Raw genomic sequence first — 21,756 nt, 5'->3', positions numbered from 1 at the left:
AATAAAAAATTTTTTTATTTGTAATATCCATTTTCCTTACAAGCAGAGAGCTTCAAAGTTAGAAAAATGCAAAATTTTCAAATTTTTCATCAAATTTTAGGATTTTTCACAAGGAAAGGATGCAAGTTACCACAAAAATTTACCACCATGTTAAAGTAGAATATGTCACGAAAAAACAATCTCGGAATCAGAATGATAACTAAAAGCATTCCAGAGTTATTAATGTTTAAAGTGACAGTGGTCAGATGTGCAAAAAACGCTCCGGTCCTTAAGGCCAAAATGGGCTTGGTCCTGAAGGGGTTAAAAAAAAAAACAAACAGTGTAAATAAAAATAAACATATGTGGTATCGCCGCATGCGTAAATGTCCGAACTATAAAAGTATATAGTTAATTCAACCGCATGGTCAATGGCGTACAATTAAAAAAAAAATATCCAAAGTCCAAAATAAAGTATTTTTTGTCACTTTTTAAACCATAAAAAAATGAATAAAAAGTTATCAAAAAGTCCAATCAAAACAAAAATGGTACCAATAAAAAATGTAGTGCATGTAGTTAAAAAAAATTTTTTGTAGTAAAATAAAATGAAACCTATATAAATTGGGTATCCTTGCGACCGTATGGACCTAAAGAATAAATATTAGCTGCAATTTTTACCGAAAACTGCACTGCGTAGAAACAGAAGCCGCTAAAAATCACAAAATGGCTTTTTTTCTGGTTTTGCAGTAGATTTTGTGGTGAAATTATTAATGGTATTACAAAGTAAAATTGTTGGCGCAAAGAACAAGCCCTCATATGGGTCTGTAGGTGGAAAAATGAAAGTGTTACGATTTTTAGAAGGTGAAGAGGAAAAAACAAAAGTGCAAAAATGAAAAATCGCCAAAGAGGGAAGGGGTTAAAGGGGTACTCTGGTGGAAAACACATTTTTTCTAATCAACAGAAAGTTATAGAGATTTGGAAATTACTTCTATATAAAAATCTTAATCCTTCAGCTGTTGTATGCTCCAGAGGATCATGCCATGATTAAGAACAATATGGTTCGAAACGCGTCGGCGTTTCTGCTATGCTTTTATCTTTTTTGTCTCCACCATTTTTAAACATATGAATTAAACTTTGGACTTTTAATCAACTTTTTTTTTTTGGGGGGGGGGGGGGGGGGGGGGGGGGCTGGATCCTGTTCCTTTTTGTCAAGTAATGCTCCAGAGGAAGTTGTACAATTCTTTTAAGTCTGACCACAGTGCTCTCTGCTGACACCTCTGTCCGTGTCTGGAACTGTCCAGAAAAGGAACAAATCCCCATAGCAAACATATCCTGCTCAGACAGAGGTGTCAGCAGAGAGCACTGTGGTCAGACAGAAAAGAACTATACAACTTCCTCTGTAGTATACAGCAGCTGATAAGTACTGGAAGGATTATGATTTTTAAGTACAATTAATTTACAAATCTGTTTAACTTTTTGGCACCAGTTGATTTAAAAAAATGTCTTTTCCACAGGAGTACCCCTTTAAAGTGAATGGAGGTAAGTTGTAATACCACACACCCTGAGGACAGGCATGGCGCTGTTTTTGGAAGAAAGCCGCTGTGCTTTCTGGACAACCCTTTTAATGTCATCTACAGGGGACCCTTGTGTCATACGCATCACGATTTTGTGATGGGATTCTACAAAATTTCAGTAAAAAAAAAAAGTGCAGCGCTTTTTTTTTTTTAAGTAAAGTGAACAGAGCCTGACTGTAATCTTCTTGTCGCAGATGAATTCATCCTTTGCCGCCATTTCGGGTTATTACCAGTCCACAGTCACCAGTAACAGGTAAGAGACGCTCTGATGGGGTCGGTGATGTTACACTCCATGGCAGAGGAGGATTCTGGGAGTCTATATAGGTGACATTATCTTGTCTTCTCATCCCAGTAGCGACAACCTCATCGTCCAGAATCTTTTCTCTCTGGAGTCAAACGTAACAATGTACGATCTATTGCGCAGTCTCCAGAGCTACGCCAAAGTGTGCGAGACATCAAAACAACACCCCACATCCTGCAAGCTAACAACACACATTCAGCACAATATTCGGGGTAATGTTATGTATGTATGTATATTATATAGGTGATGTTATATATGGTGTATGCAGCCTGTACTCTGTATATTATATAGGTGATGTTATATATGGTGTATGCAGCCTGTACTCTGTATATTATATAGATGATGTTATATATAGTGTATGCAGCCTGTACTATGTATATTATATAGATGATGTTATATATAGTGTATGCAGCCTGTACTATGTATATTATATAGATGATGTTATATATAGTGTATGCAGCCTGTACTCTGTATATTATATAGGAGATGTTATACATGGTGTATGCAGCCTGTACTCTGTATATTATATAGGTGATGTTATATATGGTGTATGCGGCCTGTACTCTGTATATTATATAGGTGATGTTATATATGGTGTATGCAGCCTGTACTCTGTATATTATATAGATGATGTTATATATAGTGTATGCAGCCTGTACTATGTATATTATATAGATGATGTTATATATAGTGTATGCAGCCTGTACTCTGTATATTATATAGGTGATGTTATATATGGTGTATGCGGCCTGTACTCTGTTTATTAAATAGGTGATGTTATATATGGTGTATGCAGCCTGTACTCTGTTTATTATATAGATGATGTTATATATGGTGTATGCAGCCTGTACTCTGTATATTATAAAGGTGATGTTATATATGGTGTATGCAGCCTGTACTCTGTATATTATATAGGTGATGTTATATATGGTGTATGCAGCCTGTACTCTGTTTATTAAATAGGTGATGTTATATATGGTGTATGCAGCCTGTACTCTGTTTATTATATAGATGATGTTATATATGGTGTATGCAGCCTGTACTCTGTATATTATAAAGGTGATGTTATATATGGTGTATGCAGCCTGTACTCTGTATATTATATAGGTGATGTTATATATGGTGTATGCAGCCTGTACTCTGTATATTATATAGGTGATGTTATATATGGTGTATGCAGCCTGTACTCTGTATATTATATAGGAGATGTTATATATGGTGTATGCAGCCTGTACTCTGTATATTATATAGGAGATGTTATATATAGTGTATGCAGCCTGTACTCTGTATATTATATAGGAGATGTTATATATAGTGTATGCAGCCTGTACTCTGTATATTATATAGATGATGTTATATATGGTGTATGCAGCCTGTACTCTGTATATTATATAGGAGATGTTATATATAGTGTATGCAGCCTGTACTCTGTATATTATATAGATGATGTTATATATGGTGTATGCAGCCTGTACTCTGTATATTATATAGGTGTTATATATGGTGTATGCAGCCTGTACTCTGTATATTATATAGGTGATGTTATATATGGTGTGTGCAGCCTGTACTCTGTATATTATATAGGTGATGTTATATATGGTGTGTGCAGCCTGTACTCTGTATATTATATATAGGTGATGTTATATATGGTGTATGCAGTCTGTACTCTGTATATTATATAGGAGATGTTATATATAGTGTATGCAGCCTGTACTTTGTATATTATATAGGTGTTGTTATATATGGTGTATGCAGCCTGTACTCTGTATATTATATAGATTATGTTATATATGGTGTATGCAGCCTGTACTCTGTATATTATATAGGAGATGTTATATATAGTGTATGCAGCCTGTACTCTGTATATTATATAGGTGATGTTATATATGGTGTATGCGGCCTGTACTCTGTATATTATATAGGTGATGTTATATATGGTGTATGCAGCCTGTACTCTGTATATTATATAGGAGATGTTATATATAGTGTATGCAGCCTGTACTCTGTATATTATATAGGTGATGTTATATATGGTGTATGCGGCCTGTACTCTGTATATTATATAGGTGTTGTTATATATGGTGTATGCAGCCTGGACTCTGTATATTATATAGGTGATGTTATATATGGTGTGTGCAGCCTGTACTCTGTATATTATATAGGTGATGTTATATATGGTGTATGCAGCCTGTACTCTGTATATTATATAGGAGATGTTATATATAGTGTATGCAGCCTGTACTCTGTATATTATATAGGTGATGTTATATATGGTGTATGCAGCCTGTACTCTGTATATTATATAGGTGTTGTTATATATGGTGTATACAGCCTGTACTCTGTATATTATATAGGTGATGTTATATATAGTGTATGCAGCCTGTACTCTGTATATTATATAGGTGATGTTATATATGGTGTATGCAGCCTGTACTCTGTATATTATATAGATGATGTTATATATGGTGTATGCAGCCTGTACTCTGTATATTATATAGGTGATGTTATATATGGTGTATGCAGCCTGTACTCTGTATATTATATAGGAGATGTTATATATAGTGTATGCGGCCTGTACTCTGTATATTATATAGGTGATGTTATATATAGTGTATGCAGCCTGTACTCTGTATATTATATAGGTGATGTTATATATAGTGTATGGGGCCTGTACTCTGTATATTATATAGGTGATGTTATACACAGTGCTGTATACATATATGACAGTTTTTTTTAAACTTTTTTCCTGTATTTTGCAGCTCTTAGTCTTTGTCATGTGATTAACCCCGGATGTGACAATGAGACGTCTGTCTGCGATGACCCGGCCGGCATAGCATTTTGCCAGTGTAAGCCCGGATACTTCAAATACAGCAAAACAGACCATTCGTGTCGAGGTGAGACCCTAAAGTAAATGTCCCCCTGGAACCTTCTGTAAGCCTAAGTTTCCACTTTTTTTTTTTGCAAAAATGCCAATAAAAATGCCCATTCTGCCGCATGGCACTTTTTTTTTTTGTGAAAAAACGATGCGGACAGATGTTAGCTGCAAGTCAATAGGGAACTGCAAAATGCCTTATTCACTTGGTGTTTTTCATTTTGGCTGGTTTATTTTTTTATCCTTTTGACGTTTTTCAGCTATTTATGGCTCCATGGCAGTTTTTCAAAAACGACCTCTTGTTGAGACTTTTTTGGGGGGGAAAATCTTGGCATTTCCTCCCATAGAAGTCGATGGGAGTGAAAAACCGCCAAAAAAAACGCCATGTGGCTTTTAACTTTGGCGTTTTTGCAGGTGTTTTTTATTCTTTATTTGGACTTTAGAGATCCAAAAAAGGGATGGAGATATCTTTTTAATTAAAATTTCATATGTACCATAAAAAAAAAAAAAAGATACAGTAGTGATGGAAAAATTTTATTTAACCAAATTTATATTTTAAACAAAATGTTTAGTAATTTTTAAACAGGGATCAATTTATGTGTGTGCGGGCAGGGCACTAAAAATGTAGCCGACAATAATAAAAATTTAGAAAAGGGCCATTTAATTGTAAAAGTAATAGATTTTTTTAATTTAATTTTGTTAAAATTGTTATTAGTATTGTATTTTAATAATGTGTTTAATACATTATGTGTGTTTTGAACTTTTTGAACTTTTTTTTCTTTATTTTTTACATTTTTTAGGTAGTACTACTACTCACAGCATGGAACAGGCTGTTTCATGATGGGAGTAGTAGTATCTGTATTAATAGACAGATCGCCCCGGGTGTCACTTCTGACACCCGTTGCGATCCTCCTATAATGTATAGAAGCGGGCTGCACTGCCGTGCTTCTCTGGTCTTCTGCACTGTGTTCTGTGATGTGAAGTTCTTTACATCACAGATTCATATTTCCCGCAGAGAGCTGTGATTGGCCAGATGGTTCCAGCCAATCACAACTGTCTGCGGGAAATATGAATAATAGGTATATATACGGCATATACTACAGTGCAGGGGACCAGAAAAGAGCGGCCGTGCCGTCTGCATCTATGCCTTGTACAGGATGGTGATACCTGCTGTGATCTGTCCTTAACTGCAGGTACTACTGTTCCCAACATGGAGCACACTCTGGTCCATGCTGGGAGCTGTAGTACCTGCATTAATAGACAGATCGCAACAGGTGTCAGAAGTGAAATCTGCTGCAATCTGTCTATTAATGCAGGTACTACAGCTCCCAGCATGGAGCAGAGTGTGCTCCAAGTTGGGAGTAGTAGTACCTGCAGTTAAGGACAGATCACAGCGGGTGTCACTCCTGACACCCGCTGCGATCATGCTTCCTCCCTGAGATGCGGAGCGGATTTCTGCTCTGTACTCCGGCGGGGCAGTGATGTGAATAGAATTCATATTTGCCGCTGAGAGCTGTGATTGGCTGCCACCATCCGGCCAATCCCCACTCTGGGTGGAAAATATGAATGAGTGATGTTCTATTCACATCACTGGCCGTTCCAGAGTTCAGAACAGAAATGAAAGCGCAGGAGAAAGCCGCTCCGCATCTCTGCAATAAGGACAACGGCATCACTCCTGACACCCGGGGCGATCTGTCTATTAGTACATGTACTACTACTCCCATCATGGAACAGTCTAAAGGAAAAAATGTTAAAAAGACACACACACTTTATTAAACACATTAAAATACATTACTAATAAAAATTTTAACAAAATTTATTATAAAAAATATATTATTTTTACATTTAAATGGCCCCTTTCTACATTTTTATTATTGTCAGCTACATTTTTAGGATTAATTTAAAAAAAATGTTGTTATTAAAAAATAAAAAGTTAAAAAAATTTCCATCCCTACTGTAACTTTTTCTTTTTTTTTTTGCTACCTAACAAATTTTGAAAAAAAAGCCAAAGGGGCCAAAAAATGCAATTTCCACTCAAGGGCATAACCGCCAGAAAAAAAATTACAGAGAAAAAAACTTTGTGAAAACCTAGCTTAAAAAAAGTTGTGGACACTTTTAGGCTAGGCTAACACATCGTAAAATGAATAGCAGAATATAATTGCAAAATAGGAATAAAATAGGTCTTTAAAATAGTAATAAAATACATCTGTAAAATAGGAAAAAAAAATACTCTGTTAAATAGAAATCAAATACGTCCGTAAAATAGTAATAAAATACAGCTGTAAAATAGGAATAAAACATGTCCATAGTATAGAAATAAAATCGGTCTGTGAAATAGAAATAAAATTCATTTGTAAAATAGGAATACAATATGTGCATAAAATAGAAATACATTGGCCCTCATTTACTATTGCAAACCCGACATGTTTTGTCGGGTTTTGCGCCAGATTAACTCTCCATTTTACTGAGGAAACCCTAAAAGGGGCGTGGCTGTCAGGAAAAGGGGGCGTGGTCGCTCTCTGCTGACAATTTCACAAAAACACAACATATTTACAGGTTTCCACAGAAAATGTGGTGGATTTGAGCTGAGGAAAACCCCACAGATCAGAGCAGGTGTAAAAAAATCAAAATGTAGGGAAAGTGGAAAATGTAGGGAAACCTTAGTAAATACCGTGGGAAAAAATTGTAGGGAATTAAACCCACAAAGAAACCTACACAACACTCTTAGTAAATCAAGGCCAATGGCCTACATTTATCATTGTAGTGTAAGTGAAGCATTTATCATTGTAGGTGTAAGTGAAGCATTTATCATTGTAGGTGTAAGTGAAGCATTTATCATTGTAGGTGTAAGTGAAGCATTTATCATTGTAGGTGTAAGTGAAGCATTTACCATTGTAGGTGTAAGTGAAGCATTTATCATTGTAGGTGTAAGTGAAGCATTTATCATTGTAGGTGTAAGTGAAGCATTTATCATTGTAGGTGTAAAGTGAAGCATTTATCATTGTAGGTGTAAGTAAAGCATTTATCATTGTAGGTGTAAGTGAAGCATTTATCATTGTAGGTGTCAGTGAAGCATTTATAATTGTAGGTGTAAGTGAAGCATTTATCATTGTAGGTGTAAGTGAAGCATTTATCATTGTAGGTGTAAGTGAAGCATTTATCATTGTAGGTGTAAGTGAAGCATTTATCATTGTAGGTGTAAGTGAAGCATTTATCATTGTAGGTGTAAGTGAAGCATTTTTTTACACCTTTTTTGTGTGCTGGTAATGTGTAGGAGAACCAAATTTATTAAATAGTCAAAAAGCATTTGATAAATTTTGTGCAGGTCACATTTTCTGAAATTTCTGTCTTCACATACACCAAAAAGCTAATTCTGGGCTGGTGTCGTTTTAGAGACTTTTCAGTGGCTTTGCGCCTTTTTTTGCTCCTTTTTACAAAAAGGCGCAATGATAAATCCCTTCCATATCATGTCTTTTGCCAAAATCAGTGGATTGCAACTCAAAATCAGCAGAAATGTGTAAACCAAAAGGGGCAAAAAAAAGGCGCAAAAAACCCTGCTTGTTCCATTTTTGCCCCTTTTTTAGACACAAAAAAGTCTAAAGACAATGATAAATGTGGGCCAATATGTCTGTATTTTTCATCTAATAATGTGCACAATGAAAGAAGGTAAAGAAAGAAATTCTAAGGAAAAATTTAAAGATATGTTTTTAATTCTGTGTACGCACTCACATCAACTTTTCCATAGACTTTCATTGTGCACATTATAAGTTTAACAATACAGACATGATGTATTCCTATTTTATGGACATATTTTATTCCTATTTCACGGAAGTATTTTATTCCTACTAGGGATTGACCGATATCATTTTTTTAGGGCCGATAACGATACCGATAATCGGTGGAGGTTAGGGCCGATAGCCGATAACTTATACTGATATTCCGGTATAAGTTATCGGCTATTTATCCCCCCGGCGATACCACTGCAGATCATTGATTTAAAGCAGGCACTTTAAATCAATGAACTGCAGTGGCTTTTGCGGTGCCATAGACCGCCACCGCCACCCGCTTCTCTCCCCCTGCCTGTCCGGGGGTTCTGAGTCCTATCACCGCCACCCCCGCACCGCTCCGCGCCCCCTATCGCCCTACCGCACCCCCCACCGCACCGCCCCAGCCCCATTGCCTCCCCCATCCCTGGTTTTATTATTACCGGGGCCCGGAGTCCACTCTACATCTGGCTCCGGTGGCATCCTCCTGAGCTGTCACTGTGCGCACTGACGGTGACGTTGCGTCACGTCACTCATCATTGCGCACAGCGTAATGCAGGACGCAGCAGGAGCCAGAAGTAGCATTGACCCCGGGCCCCGGTAATAATAAAACCAGGGATGGGGGAGGCAATGGGGCTGGGGCGGTGCGGTGGGGGGGTGCGACATGGTACGGTGGGTCGTTGGGGGGGGGGCGTTCGCGGTGCGGTGGGGGCGGTGTGGGGGGCATTATTGGATTATCGGCAAGGTAATTGCCGATACTGATAATGCCCAAAATCGTGATTATCGGCCGATAATATCGGCCAAACCGATAATCGGTCGATCCCTAATTCCTACTTTACGGACGTATTTTAGAGTATTCTTTTCCCCTATTTTACAGATGTATTTTATTTCTATTTTACAGACTTATTACTATTTGACAGACATATTTTGCTGGTCATTTTCATGGTCAATTTACCTGCCAATTTGCATAAGGGGTGTGGCTTTTAGAAGTTTTGGGAGAGGCCTGAAGTTGATGGTATTTAGCGCAGGCTGCAGGTGGTGTGCAGATCCTGGCGCTTTGAGGGTCTGGGGGGGGGGGGGGTAGGCAGCCGCTGATATTGGGGGCTCAGGTATCTGCGGAGTCGCTGACGATGCCTTTTTTCTTTCCTCAGCTTGTGACGATGGCTACAAACTGGAAAGTGGAGCCTGTGTGAGGTGAGGAGGGGTCATGGGGTCATGGGGGGGAGGGGGGGGGTCTGGGGTGTTCTGTATCATAATAGATGGTGAAAAGGATTTGCCAGAATAAAGCGTAATCATCATATAACCAGTTGAATTCCTCGTCATGATCAAGGTCTCTGCTTTCCCTCAGCCATTGGAACATTTATTTGTCTAGAATAAAAACACTGAGCTATCACTTCTCACAGCTGAGGGTTTGTTACAATTGTGCAAGCAAATATTTTCTGCTGCATTTCTTCCTGATTTTCTCATCTAAAGGGGTATTCCGGGGGTTCTTTTTCTCTCTTTTTATTTTTTTTTTTACGTTCTGAGCCCAAGGGAAAACATAACAGAAAAATCTATATACTCACCTTTCTCACTCCCCTGCTGCCAGCGTCCTCCTGGAGCTGGTCCCATTGCACAGTGCTTGGGGTGGGCGCATGCGGTGCCCGCTCAGCAAATCAGTGGCTAAGCTAATCGGTGGCTAATGCGCGCACTGACCCTTAACGTGTCAGTGGGAGCGGTATACGGAAGAACAGTGGCGGGGGAGCGAGGAAGGTAAGTATTATTATTTTTTTTATTTCCCTTGAGGCTCAGCACATAAAAAAACACAAAAACCTAACAACTCAGAATACCCCTTTAAATTCGATAGGGAAGTCCAAATCTGCAGCGTATCCGCCATGTGTGAACATATCCCGAGGGGGTATTTTTAGACAAGGAGGAGGAGGATATAACTTGTGTTATACCTGATTAAAGGGGTATTCCAGGCAAAACCTTTTTTTATATATATATCAACTGGCTCCGGAAAGTTAAACAGATTTGTAAATTACTTCTATTAAAAAATATTAATCCTTCCAATAGTTATTAGCTTCTGAAGTTTTCTGTCTAACTGCTCAATGATGATGTCCCGTCCCGGGAGCTGTGCATGATGGGAGAATATCCCCATAGGAACTGGACAGCTCCCGGGACGTGACATCATTATTGAGCAGTTAGACAGAAAACAACAACTCAACTTCAGAAGCTAATAACTATTGGAAGGATTAAGATTTTTTAATAGAAGTAATTTACAAATCTGTTTAACTTTCCGGAGTCAGTTGATATATAAAAAAAAAAGTTTTTGCCTGGAATACCCCTTTAATAGCACATAGCGATTTATGATGTTATGTATGTGAGGCATTACTGTAACCCAGTGTTTTGCAACCGGGGTGCCTCCAGCTGTTGCAAAACTACAACTCCCAGCATGCCCGGACAGCCTTCGGCTGTCCGGGCATGCTGGGAGTTGTAGTTTTGCAACAGCTGGAGGCACCCTTATTGGGAAACACTGCTATAGCCAGTCACACTGCTTCCATATAGTTTTGCAGCAGCTGGAGGCACCCTTATTGGGAAACACTGCTATAGCCAGTCACACTGCTTCCATGTAGTTTTGCAACAGCTGGAGGCACCCTTATTGGGAAACACTGCTATAGCCAGTCACACTGCTTCCATGTAGTTTTGCAACAGCTGGAGGCACCCTTATTGGGAAACACTGTTATAGCCAGTCACACTGCTTCCATGAAGACATTTTTGTGGCATAATTAGTTTCTTTAGTTATACCAGGTGCCATAATGTGTTGTAGTAAATTCAGTTTTTTATTTTCCAGGTGTCCCTTTGGTCTTGGAGGATTTAACTGCTCGAATCGTAAGTCTGGCGCCATTGTTTAGATGTCAGGTCATTTAGGGGGGGGATACAATTGGGGGTTTGCCAAGACTTGTATATAATGGCGTTGTTTTACAGTATATTGATGTTATTGTGGGCTATTTAAAGGGGTACTCCGGTGGGGGGAAAAAAAATAAAAAAATTTAATCAACTGGTGCCAGAAAGTTAAACAGATTTGTAAATGACTTCTATTAAAAAATCTTTACCCTTCCAGTACTTTTTAGCAGCTGTATGCTTCAGAGGAAATTCTTTTCTTTTGGAATTTCTTTTTTTTGTCTTGTCCACAGTGCTCTCTCTGCTGACACTCTTTTTATTAGAAAAATACAAAACTTATCAAATACAAAACACAAAGCAAGCTTAACCAGCTATAACATAAATAAGAAATACTCTTGAACCAAAAACAAAACCTCATAAACAAAACCCTGCCTAACCGGCCAGCCCAGCTTTACTGAGATACTAAAATACTAAGATATTAAAGTATGCCCAAAATATCTAATCAAACACTCACACACTTACCGAAAATGAACATAAGAAAAATAAATAAATAAATAAAATAGCACAACTTGGCTTGTCAAAATATAAACATAAAAGTTATCATTATCCGACTAGAACTCAAAACCATCCATACTTGGGAACACGCAACAAGAAAACTAAACAGAAACGTAGCAAGCACACCTCAAAAAAAAAATAAAAAAATAAAAAAAAAATAAAAAAAAAAATTATATTTTTTGTACATATACATACATACAAACAAAAACTATAATAGTAATAATAATAATAATAATCATCAAAATAATCATATCACACATACATTCACTTACAAAACGTCCAAATTAACTGGATCCTCTATCCGGGACTAATGAAAATACCAAAGAAAACATAAAACAGACCAAATAACTGAAATAAACTAAATAAACCACATATCAACACAGCAACTGGTCCGGCTACCATAACGCTGAAACAATATGAAACAATATAGATATAACACAATATAGGTACAAAATTACTAAATATACTATATAAATAAAATATAATATAAACAAAATATATGCACTACAGAAAACCCCTACAAAATCAATAGAAAACCCTAGGAAAAACCCTACACTAAAACTGTACCCTCACCCACACCACCCCTCCTGTACATGGGTCAGAGTCCATACCGTTCTTACAGTTCACAAAGTCCAGTCCTTAACTGACCCATGTCAGGTCCCCCAAAGATGAACACCACCACCCACAAGCACACCCTCCCCACCTAGCACTCCTCCCAACCAACTTATACACAAACTTATACACACTGAACCACAACCCACTTTAGGCCCAAGTTTGGTCGCCTGTAAGCCCTTCATACCATATCAGCTTAAAAACAAAACAAAAAACTAGCGTGCACATGCATCAGCCCACCACCAGGGAGAAGGATGGCAAACCTGATACATTCAAAATAATTTTACACTCTTTCCCTAACTCCCCCTACAATTCTCCCTAATCCTATCCCTTCATTCAAACTAACCCTGTTCTCATCCTATCTCTGTCCCTCTGACACTGTCCCCAACCAAAATAAAGGTACTCTACCCAAAAGATCTAGTACCTAGGGCACATCAAAAGAAAACCCTCTCCACAGGAGAGAAGCCCTACTGGTACCAAGACTGCCATACTCCAAAGACCTGATCTTCCCAAGGTCACCGGTGATGTTCCTACAGACCTCCACCTCAGAGAGGATTTTCTGTTGGGTCGACACTAAGCACCGTGCGTTCCACGTGTAGTACCTAACCACTAAACTGACTAAGAATAAAGTGCCCCGATCTCGGCCACCCAGGTTCCTGAATGCCCCATAAGCCCACTCCTGATAGGTAAGGCCGGCAAGTTGACTCCAGCCGATGGAAGCGCCCACCCTGTTGTAAACTCCTATATTAAAGGGACAATGAAGCAGGAAATGGTCCATGCTTTCCAGCGTGTCCCCACACTCTTCTCGGGGACATCCCCGGTCATCAGAGTTCCTACACTTCAAATTGTCCCTCACATATAGCTTCCCCTGAAAGCAGCGCCAGGCCAAGTCCCAAAACTTCTGGGGGATCCTTTTCATGTTTAAAAGGTACAACCCCACCCTCAGATCCCGACCTGGGCAGTCCCTGAGTGCCAGAGGCTTCTGGAAGTGGGTCAACAGAACCCGTTTGTCAAGGAACTGCCTTGACTGGGTCCTGATCTCCCACACTCCCAGACCCCACCGACGTATCGCCTTCAGAGTCGGGGTAGCGTAAGCCGGAAGATATCCATGGGGCGTACGGAGGTCCTTCACTTGCCCTCCTGTCTCCCATTCCTGGAAGAAAGGCCGAAACCATTCCCTGCAGGAGAGTACCCACGGAGAAGCCCTCTCTGACCAGAGGTTTGAGATGTTAGCTTTCAAGAAGGTGTTGGTTAAGAACACCACAGGGTTTACCATAGATAAACCCCCTAGTCTCCTCGTGCGGTACGTAACCTCCCTCTTGACTAGGTTCATCCTGTTCCCCCATAACAGTTGGAAAAACAGGCTGTAGACCCTAGTGTAGTAAGCCTCTGGCAGGATACATATGCTGCCCAGATAGATAAACAAGGGGAGCAGGTACGATTTGATCAGGTGTACCCTTTCCCTGAGGGTCATAGACCAACCCTTCCACTGGTCCACCTTCTGAGTGGCATCCTGAAGCTTACCATCCCAGTTTTTGGTGGGATAAACATCCTGGCCGAATATGATGCCCAACACTTTTGCTGACTCTTGGGGCCCTGGAAGGGTGTCCGGGAGATCAAACGTGGGATCTCCCCCTCCCAGCCAGAGACTCTCACACTTATCCCGGTTGATCTTAGACCCGGATGCCTCCGAGTAGCGGTCCACTTCCGACATCACCACATCGACCTCCTCTCGCGAGGACACGAAAATGGTGACATCGTCAGCGTACGCCACCACTCTCTGGGCGACATCCAGCTCTGCCAGGTTCATCCCGACGCCCGCCAACGGCCCACAATCTACCCTCCGGACGAAGGGATCGATTGCGAACACGTATAATAGCGGGCTCAAAGGACAACCCTGACGGACTCCGGACCCCACCTCAAAAGAGCGGCCAGACCAACCGTTCACCAGTGGGAAACTCTCTGCCCCTGCATACAAGATCTTAAGCCAATTCACAAAAGTACTCGGTAAGCCATATCTCAGGAGGACGGACCAGAGGTACTCGTGGTTCACCCGATCAAACGCTTTGGCCTGATCCAGGGACAGCAAGTACCCCTTCCAGAAACCCGCACTACTCCTCTCCACTGCCTCCCTGACACTAAGGACCGCACTTAAGGTGCTTCGGCCTGGAACAGAGCAGTGCTGAGCTCCTGAAAGGAGCCGGGGTGCAAACTTCACCAGCCGATTAAACAGTATCTTGGCCAGAAGCTTCCTGTCCGTATTGAGAAGAGCTATGGGCCTCCAATTCTCAATACGGCTGGGATCTTTACCCTTTGATAGAAGAATCAGGGCTGACCTCCTCATTGACTTCGGCAGAGTGCCCGAGGAGAGACACTCATTGAATACCTCAGTCAAGAGGGGAGCTAAAGACTCCTTAAAGGTCCTGTACCACTCGGATGTTAAGCCATCCGGACCCGGCGACTTCTTAGGGGCGAGCCCCTCGATCGCCAGTCTCACTTCCTCTTCCCTGATTCCTTCTGCCAAAACATCAAGAGAGGGGTCTACCCCTGGCTCAGGAATGGTTTCAGCCAGGAAAGCCGACATCTTGTCTCGATCTAGATCCTTCCTCCCCAAGAGGTGCGAGTAGAAGGATCTGACGACCTCCAAGATCCCTGATCTGGACCGATTCAGAGATCCCGTACTATCAATCAGTCCTGAAATGACTTTACTACTCACTGACATCTTACAGTTTCTGTAAGGGTCGGGCGAGCGGTACTTCCCGAAATCCCTCTCAAAAACCAAAGATGCGTGCCTATCGTACTGACACCTCATCAGCAAGGATTTCACTCTGGAGATATCCTCTCGGCTACCTCCAGTCGAGACGAGAAGCTCGAGTTTCCTCCTCAGACCCTGATACAGGCGATACCTGTTCAGGGACCTGAGGCTCGAGAGCTGGCGGAAGAACCCCGCAACCCGCTTCTTGAATATCTCCCACCACTCTGACTTACTACTACATAGGCCCAGTAAAGGTACCTGACTCTGAAGAAAATCCTCAAAGGACTGTCTTATCTCCGCTTCCTCCAGGAGGGACGAATTCAGCTTCCAATAACCTTTTCCCATCCAGGGGGTTTCTGAAACATTCAGGGAAAACAAAATCATACAGTGGTCGGAGAACTCCACCTCAACCACGGACACTGCGGAAGAGACGGCTTCCTCCTTTAAATAAAACCTATCTATCCTAGACCTGCGACTACCTTGATGATAGGTGAAACCCGTGTGGCCTGAGGGGCTCCGGATGTGGGCGTCCTCTAGGCGAGCTTCTCTAGCTATGCTAATCAGTGCCACACTATCGCAAGTCAGCGGACCATTGGAGCCTCTCCTATCTTGGGACCTCGTGACATTATTGAAGTCCCCTCCAAAGATCACTTGCCGACTCGTAAAAAGAAAGGGCTTAATCCTCATAAAGAGATCTTTACGGCCCCGCTTAGTTTGTGGGGCGTAGATGTTAATGAGCCGGAGCTCTTGTCCCTTCATGAAGACATCTAAGATCAGGCACCTCCCCATTTCTAACTCAATAACCCGTCTGCATTCAACAGGAGCGGTAAAAAGGACCGCCACCCCACTATACGGCTCAGCCGCAAGAGACCAGTGGGAGGGACCGCGCCTCCACTCTCTTCTGGCTTTTACCAGGGAGGCTAAATCTGACAACCTGGTCTCTTGCAGATACAAAATGTCGGCTTCAACACGGCCGAGAAAATCAAAGGCTGCGAATCTAGCCGTATCAGACTTTATGCTGGCACAGTTAATAGATGCCAGTGTCAGTGGGGTGAGTGCCGCCATCCTGGGTGATTGAGTTAGATGGCCTCACCCTTTAAACCTTCTTCCTCTCCTTCCCTCCACCCCCATCTGAATCGGAGGAAGACCCTTTGCCTCTTTTTAAACTCAGGGATATATCCATCCCAGGATCTTTACCTCCAGCATCTGGTGTTACCTCTCCCCCTGAGGAAACTGCCCCAGAGGAAGGAGGCTCGGCACCTCCTGGAGGCCGCACTGCCTCCGGACCCTCGAGAAGAGGAGGGGAGATGGTATCCCCAAGGGCCTCATATCGATTTGAAAGGACGATCAGAGGTTCAGAGACTGAGTTGTTCCTTCTATGGTCTGAGGCTACAACTGAAGAGGAGGACGGCGCTGCCTTACTCTTACCCTTCTTCCTCCTCTTCTTCTTTTCCTGGCCACCATTTACTGTCTGCCCCTCCTTCTCCTCCTCATCCACAGTTTCGGATTCAGAGGCATGACTGGAGGAAGGAGCATCTTGACATTCTTCTCTACGCAGTCTCCCTATCTCCTCATCCAGTTCGGCCCCACCCAAAGCCTCAGAGTTATTCTGACCTCCTTCTGAGCCAGTGTCTGGAGTGGGACCCCGAGCTACCCCTGGCACCTGGGCATTCTCAAGGGCCCTCTCCAACCTGCGCTTCTCCTCTCGCCTCCGCATAGAGGGGGTCTTATGTTTTTCCTTCACTGGCTTTGGTGCCCCCTCTCCTCCACTAGTCCCCTCCCCCGCTGGGGCAACCGTTAGGCTCTCCCCAGCTGGGGCGGTCACAGCGTTGGAGAACGAGCGTGGACACCGGCTGAACGGGTGACCTAAGTCACCACACAAGTTACACCGAATCTGCCCACAGGTGGCCGCCAGATGACCCACCCCACAGCAGAGGGCGCATATCTGCTGAGTGCAGTTGGCACTAAAGTGGTTTGGGTCACCACACCTGTGACACAGCCTCGGCTGCCCCTGGTAGAAGATCTGAATCCTGTCGCGTCCCAGAAAGGCGGCCGAAGGGATGTGGGTGACCGTGTTCCCTGAACGCCTGAGACGAACGGAAAACGTCCAGGCCCCAGACCATATATTGTGCTCGTCAAAGTTCTTCCGGGGGACGTCCATCACCTCCCCGTACCTGCCCAGCCAGGTCATAATGTCATAACAAGAAAGTGACTCGTTACGGGTCAAAACGGTCACTTTCTTTACCATACTCTGGCGAGATACCGCTTTTACAGCGAAATCTCGCCATCCGGGCTCGTTTTTCATCAGCTCATAATTAGACCAAAAGAGATCTAGTCCTTCCGGCCTAACAAAGCTGACGTCAAACTCGGAGGAGCCGAAGGGGTGAATCAGGGCAAAGATGTCCCCAGCCCTGAAACCCATCTGGAAAAGAAGCTCCACCACCTTGCCCCTTTGGGGGCACGCATCTTCGCCTTTCCAGACCAAACGGGCCACATTCCTGCGACCTACCTCCTGCCCGTGTGTCTGGAGGGACCATACGGTCTCCCCATTCCTCTCTCGGAACGCTCCCAGACCATGTCTCTCCACCCAAAAAGACAGGTCCATCTCCTTTCCCTCTACCTGGAGCGTCCTTTCTCCTCTCTTTAGTGCCTCCAGGAGACGCCGTTGCAACTGACCTTCACCAGATGCAGGAGGTAAAGATCCTACTGAACCCCCAGCCGCCACACTTGCATAACTCCTGACGACCGGGGGGGCAGCCGGACCAGACACCGTCCCTACATCCCCGCCTAGGCCACCTGTACTGCCACAAAAGCCACTCTTATTCCTACCATCCACACCACTACTACTACTACTCTCATTCACACAACTACTCCTCCCATCTGCACCACTACCACTCCTCTCATTTACACCACTACCACCTCTCCTATTCACTCCACTATCACCACTCTTAATCACTCCACTACCACTCCTCCCATCTGCACCACTACCACTCCTCTCATTCACTCCACTATCACCACTCTCATTCACACCACTACCACTCCTCCCATCTGCACCACTACCACTCCTCCCATCTGCACCACTACCACTCCTCCCATCTGCACCACTACCACTCCTCCCATCTGCACCACTACCACTCCTCCCATCTGCACCACTACCACTCCTCCCATCTGCACCACTACCACTCCTCCCATCTACACCACTACCACTCCTCTCATTCACTCCACTATCACCACTCTCATTCACACCACTACCACTCCTCCCATCTGCACCACTACCACTCCTCCCATCTGCACCACTACCACTGCCACATACACCCCTCTCATCCACAGCACTACCACTCCCATCTTTCACACACCTTGTATTAACATTGCTTTTATTGACAGTATTTTTGGGATCAGCAGCTGCTTCACCCACTACCTCTGGGCTGGCCTGGACATGCTTTAGCTTGGCCTTTTTGTACATTCTCAGGTCGCCGGCGGCTGCCATTGTCGGCGACGCTGACTCCTCCTCCATTCGAGATGTCACCGCCGACATCACCTCCCGAAGCTGAGGCTGCCCCTCCAGGCGCACCTCCACCACTCCTCCTGCCACTGATGTGCAGGGACTCCCCTCTCTCACAGGGGAGATCCCTGCAGTGCCTGCGCCACACACTGTGCCCAACCGCACAGGCTCAGCAGCAGGTTCTGACACCTTGACGCTCCCCCCCCCTCTCAGGGGAGTGCCCCGCAGCACCGACACTACTAGCAGCGCCCAGGGGACCGCCCCCCAAGCAGAAGATCTCACCACACACCTCAGACGCCTGGACACTCCCCCCCCTCTCAGGGAAGTGCCCCGCAGGGCTAGTAACATTGCCCACAATACTCAGGGAACCGCTCCCCTTGCAAACTGCCGCATAACTATTGCCCACTATTAGCCTGTCCTGCTCTTCCCTACCAGCAGGACGCGTGACTGTAGCACCCGCGGCCATGTTGGATGCAGCACTGTACCCCCCGTGCTGGTCCCGTTCCACAGCAGAAGCGGGATCTGGCAGGGTGGGGGGCCCAGCAGCCTGAACCAACTTTTCAGGTGGCCCAGACTGCTGGATAGGAGAGAAAACAAACTTTATCTGCTCCTCAGCCTTTTTCTTCTTCTTCTTCTTCCTCTTCCTCTCCTCAGGGCCCAGGTCCTGGCCAAAACTGAAATTTTCCAGACGGGTGGGTGACTCCTGCATCACTATGGCCCGCAGGAGCCCCCCACAGACCAGTCCACTGTCACCGCCATCATTACTGTCACTTTCCTCAGAGGTGGCTGGTAGGGCGACTTGGGCAGGGTTGATGTAATCCGCACTCGGGGTGACAGAGGTCTTAGGGGTACACGGGGTATCACACACATCCCCCTCACTCTCATCACCCTCACTGCCGCCATCTCCCTCACCACCTTCCTCCATCTTCTCCTCCGTGACACACAAGCACTCTTCCTCCCCCTGACTATCCTCTTCCTCCTTCACAGGGGTCCGCATGGTTTTATAGCGGTCTTCATTCTTTAATTTTTCTTTAAACATGCCCGCTCCCTCTACAATCAGCATTCGGGCTCTCACCACCTCCTGCTCCTCTGCCTTCAGCTCACACACCCTGGCAGCAAACTTAGCCCTCATAGCCTTGGCAGAGTTATCTGTTTGGTAGCGAGCAAATTTCAGGTCTTCCCTTATGATTTTCAGCTTTTTCCCCAGCTGCTCATATTCTACAAGATTTGCCTGCATGCGGGAACCGAAAGTAGCTAGCGACTCCCTGGGACCCTTCACCCCCCATTGCTGGGGTTCCATAGTATCAGACACAGTCCCCGAAGACATAACCATAAGCTTCTTACCGGACGCCTTGCGGTTTCCAGCGAAGGACGGGGGAGTGGGCTCCACATTACTGCGGAGCCTGCTGGATCTTCTCACCCTGTCCTTGGAATCGGCCGTAGCTCTCTCACTCCCACCCCCCTCCGGCCTAGTTCGAGGGGTGGAAGTCTGGGGCTCCATAGCAGGAGGCTCTCCCAAGGAAGCTGCCACCCTCCTGGGGAAAAGGCTGTAGGAAACACTGCTTCAATCCTCTCTCTCTGGAAGTCAGACACACCCAACAGCTGCTGTGTTCCACAGGAAGTGCTCTCTGCTGACACCTCTGTCCATGTCAGGAACTGTCCAGAGCAGCATAAGGTTTGCAATGGGGATTTTCTCCTGCTCTGGACAGTTCCTGAAACGGGCATCAGGTGTCAGCAGAGAGCACTGTGGACAAGACTAAAAAAAGAAACTCAAAAAGAAAAGAATTTCCTACGTAGCATCCAGCTGCTAAAAAGTACTGGAAGGATTACATTTTTTTTTTAATTGAAGTAATTTATAAATCTGTTCAACTTTCTGGCACCAGTTGATTTAAAAAAAAAAAATTCCCACCGGAGTACCCCTTTAAATAGCCCACAATAACACCAGGTGATTTAAAATAAAATGTTTTCCACCGGAGTACCCCTTTAAGAGCTCTATATTGAAATATTTATGCTATCAGGCAGTGTTCCCCCTACCTGGTGTTCCGTAGGCTTTGGTTGTCAGGGCATGATGGACACCCACAGGTTGCCGTACACTGCTATAGGCTGTATATTGATATTACACATAGCATGTTGTACATGGATATATATATCTGCAGTGATATATTGGAGGGTGTTGTTACTTACGCTCCGCGCTGCCTCCGTTACTCATATATGAGGAGTGTCAGGCTGGGTCGAGGGGGACAGTGCGAGGTCAGTGTGGATTCTGGGTCCCTGGAGGGAGGGTGGGATCCTGCAGCTGACAGGAAAAGAATATTTACTATGAGAGAAGACAAGGTCTGGAAGACCATTACCTCACCCCGTGATCAGCCAGGACGAGGTCATACATTATACATGGGATTGGTTGTATGTTGTCTGCAGTGCAAGGCGGTCACCAGGGTGTAACATGGAGACTCTGAGCAGAATCGGGTCTGTCCAAAACCATATTGTCAGTTCCTGCCGCAAGGGTGACACACGGTGGACGCTCTGTGTAATGACAGGAGACCTTACACACAATGCAAACCGTACTATGGCCGACATTTATCATTGTCTTAAGACAGTTGACAGTTTTTTGCACTTTTTTTTTTGCACCTTTTGGTTTACACATTTCTGCTAATTTTGAGTTGCACTGATTTTGACAATACGCATGATATGGAAGGGATTTATCAACTGCGCCTTTTTGTGAAAAGGCGCAAAAAAGGCGCAAAGCCACTGAAAAGTCTCTAAAACTACACCAGCCACAGACTTAGCTTAGCTTTTTTGTGAAGAGAGAAATTTCAGAAAATGTGACCTGCACAAAATTTATCAAATGCTCTGTGAACGTTTAATAAATTTGGCGTTCCTACATATTACCAGCACACACAAAAAAGGTGTAGAAAAATACTTCACTTACACCTACAATGATAAAGGCTTCACTTACACCTAC

At 43.9% G+C, this 21,756-nt stretch overlaps 1 protein-coding gene across 2 annotated transcripts in view; it reads left to right on the top strand.

Moving 5' to 3' along the window:
- HEG1 (heart development protein with EGF like domains 1) overlaps positions 1-21,756 on the top strand; it is an 82,964-nt gene that overhangs the window by 49,838 nt on the left and 11,370 nt on the right. For both annotated transcript variants that reach the window (XM_056536935.1, XM_056536936.1), the window contains exons 6-10: positions 1,745-1,803; positions 1,903-2,063; positions 4,611-4,745; positions 9,639-9,681; positions 11,321-11,358. In XM_056536935.1, the coding sequence (XP_056392910.1) occupies positions 1,745-1,803; positions 1,903-2,063; positions 4,611-4,745; positions 9,639-9,681; positions 11,321-11,358 (436 nt within the window). The remainder of the gene's footprint in view (positions 1-1,744; positions 1,804-1,902; positions 2,064-4,610; positions 4,746-9,638; positions 9,682-11,320; positions 11,359-21,756) is intronic.

Source organism: Hyla sarda, chromosome 8 (assembly GCF_029499605.1).
Source record: "Hyla sarda isolate aHylSar1 chromosome 8, aHylSar1.hap1, whole genome shotgun sequence".
In the NCBI taxonomy this organism is placed as follows: Eukaryota; Metazoa; Chordata; class Amphibia; order Anura; family Hylidae; genus Hyla; species Hyla sarda.
This window is presented reverse-complemented; position numbering and strand designations above follow the sequence as displayed.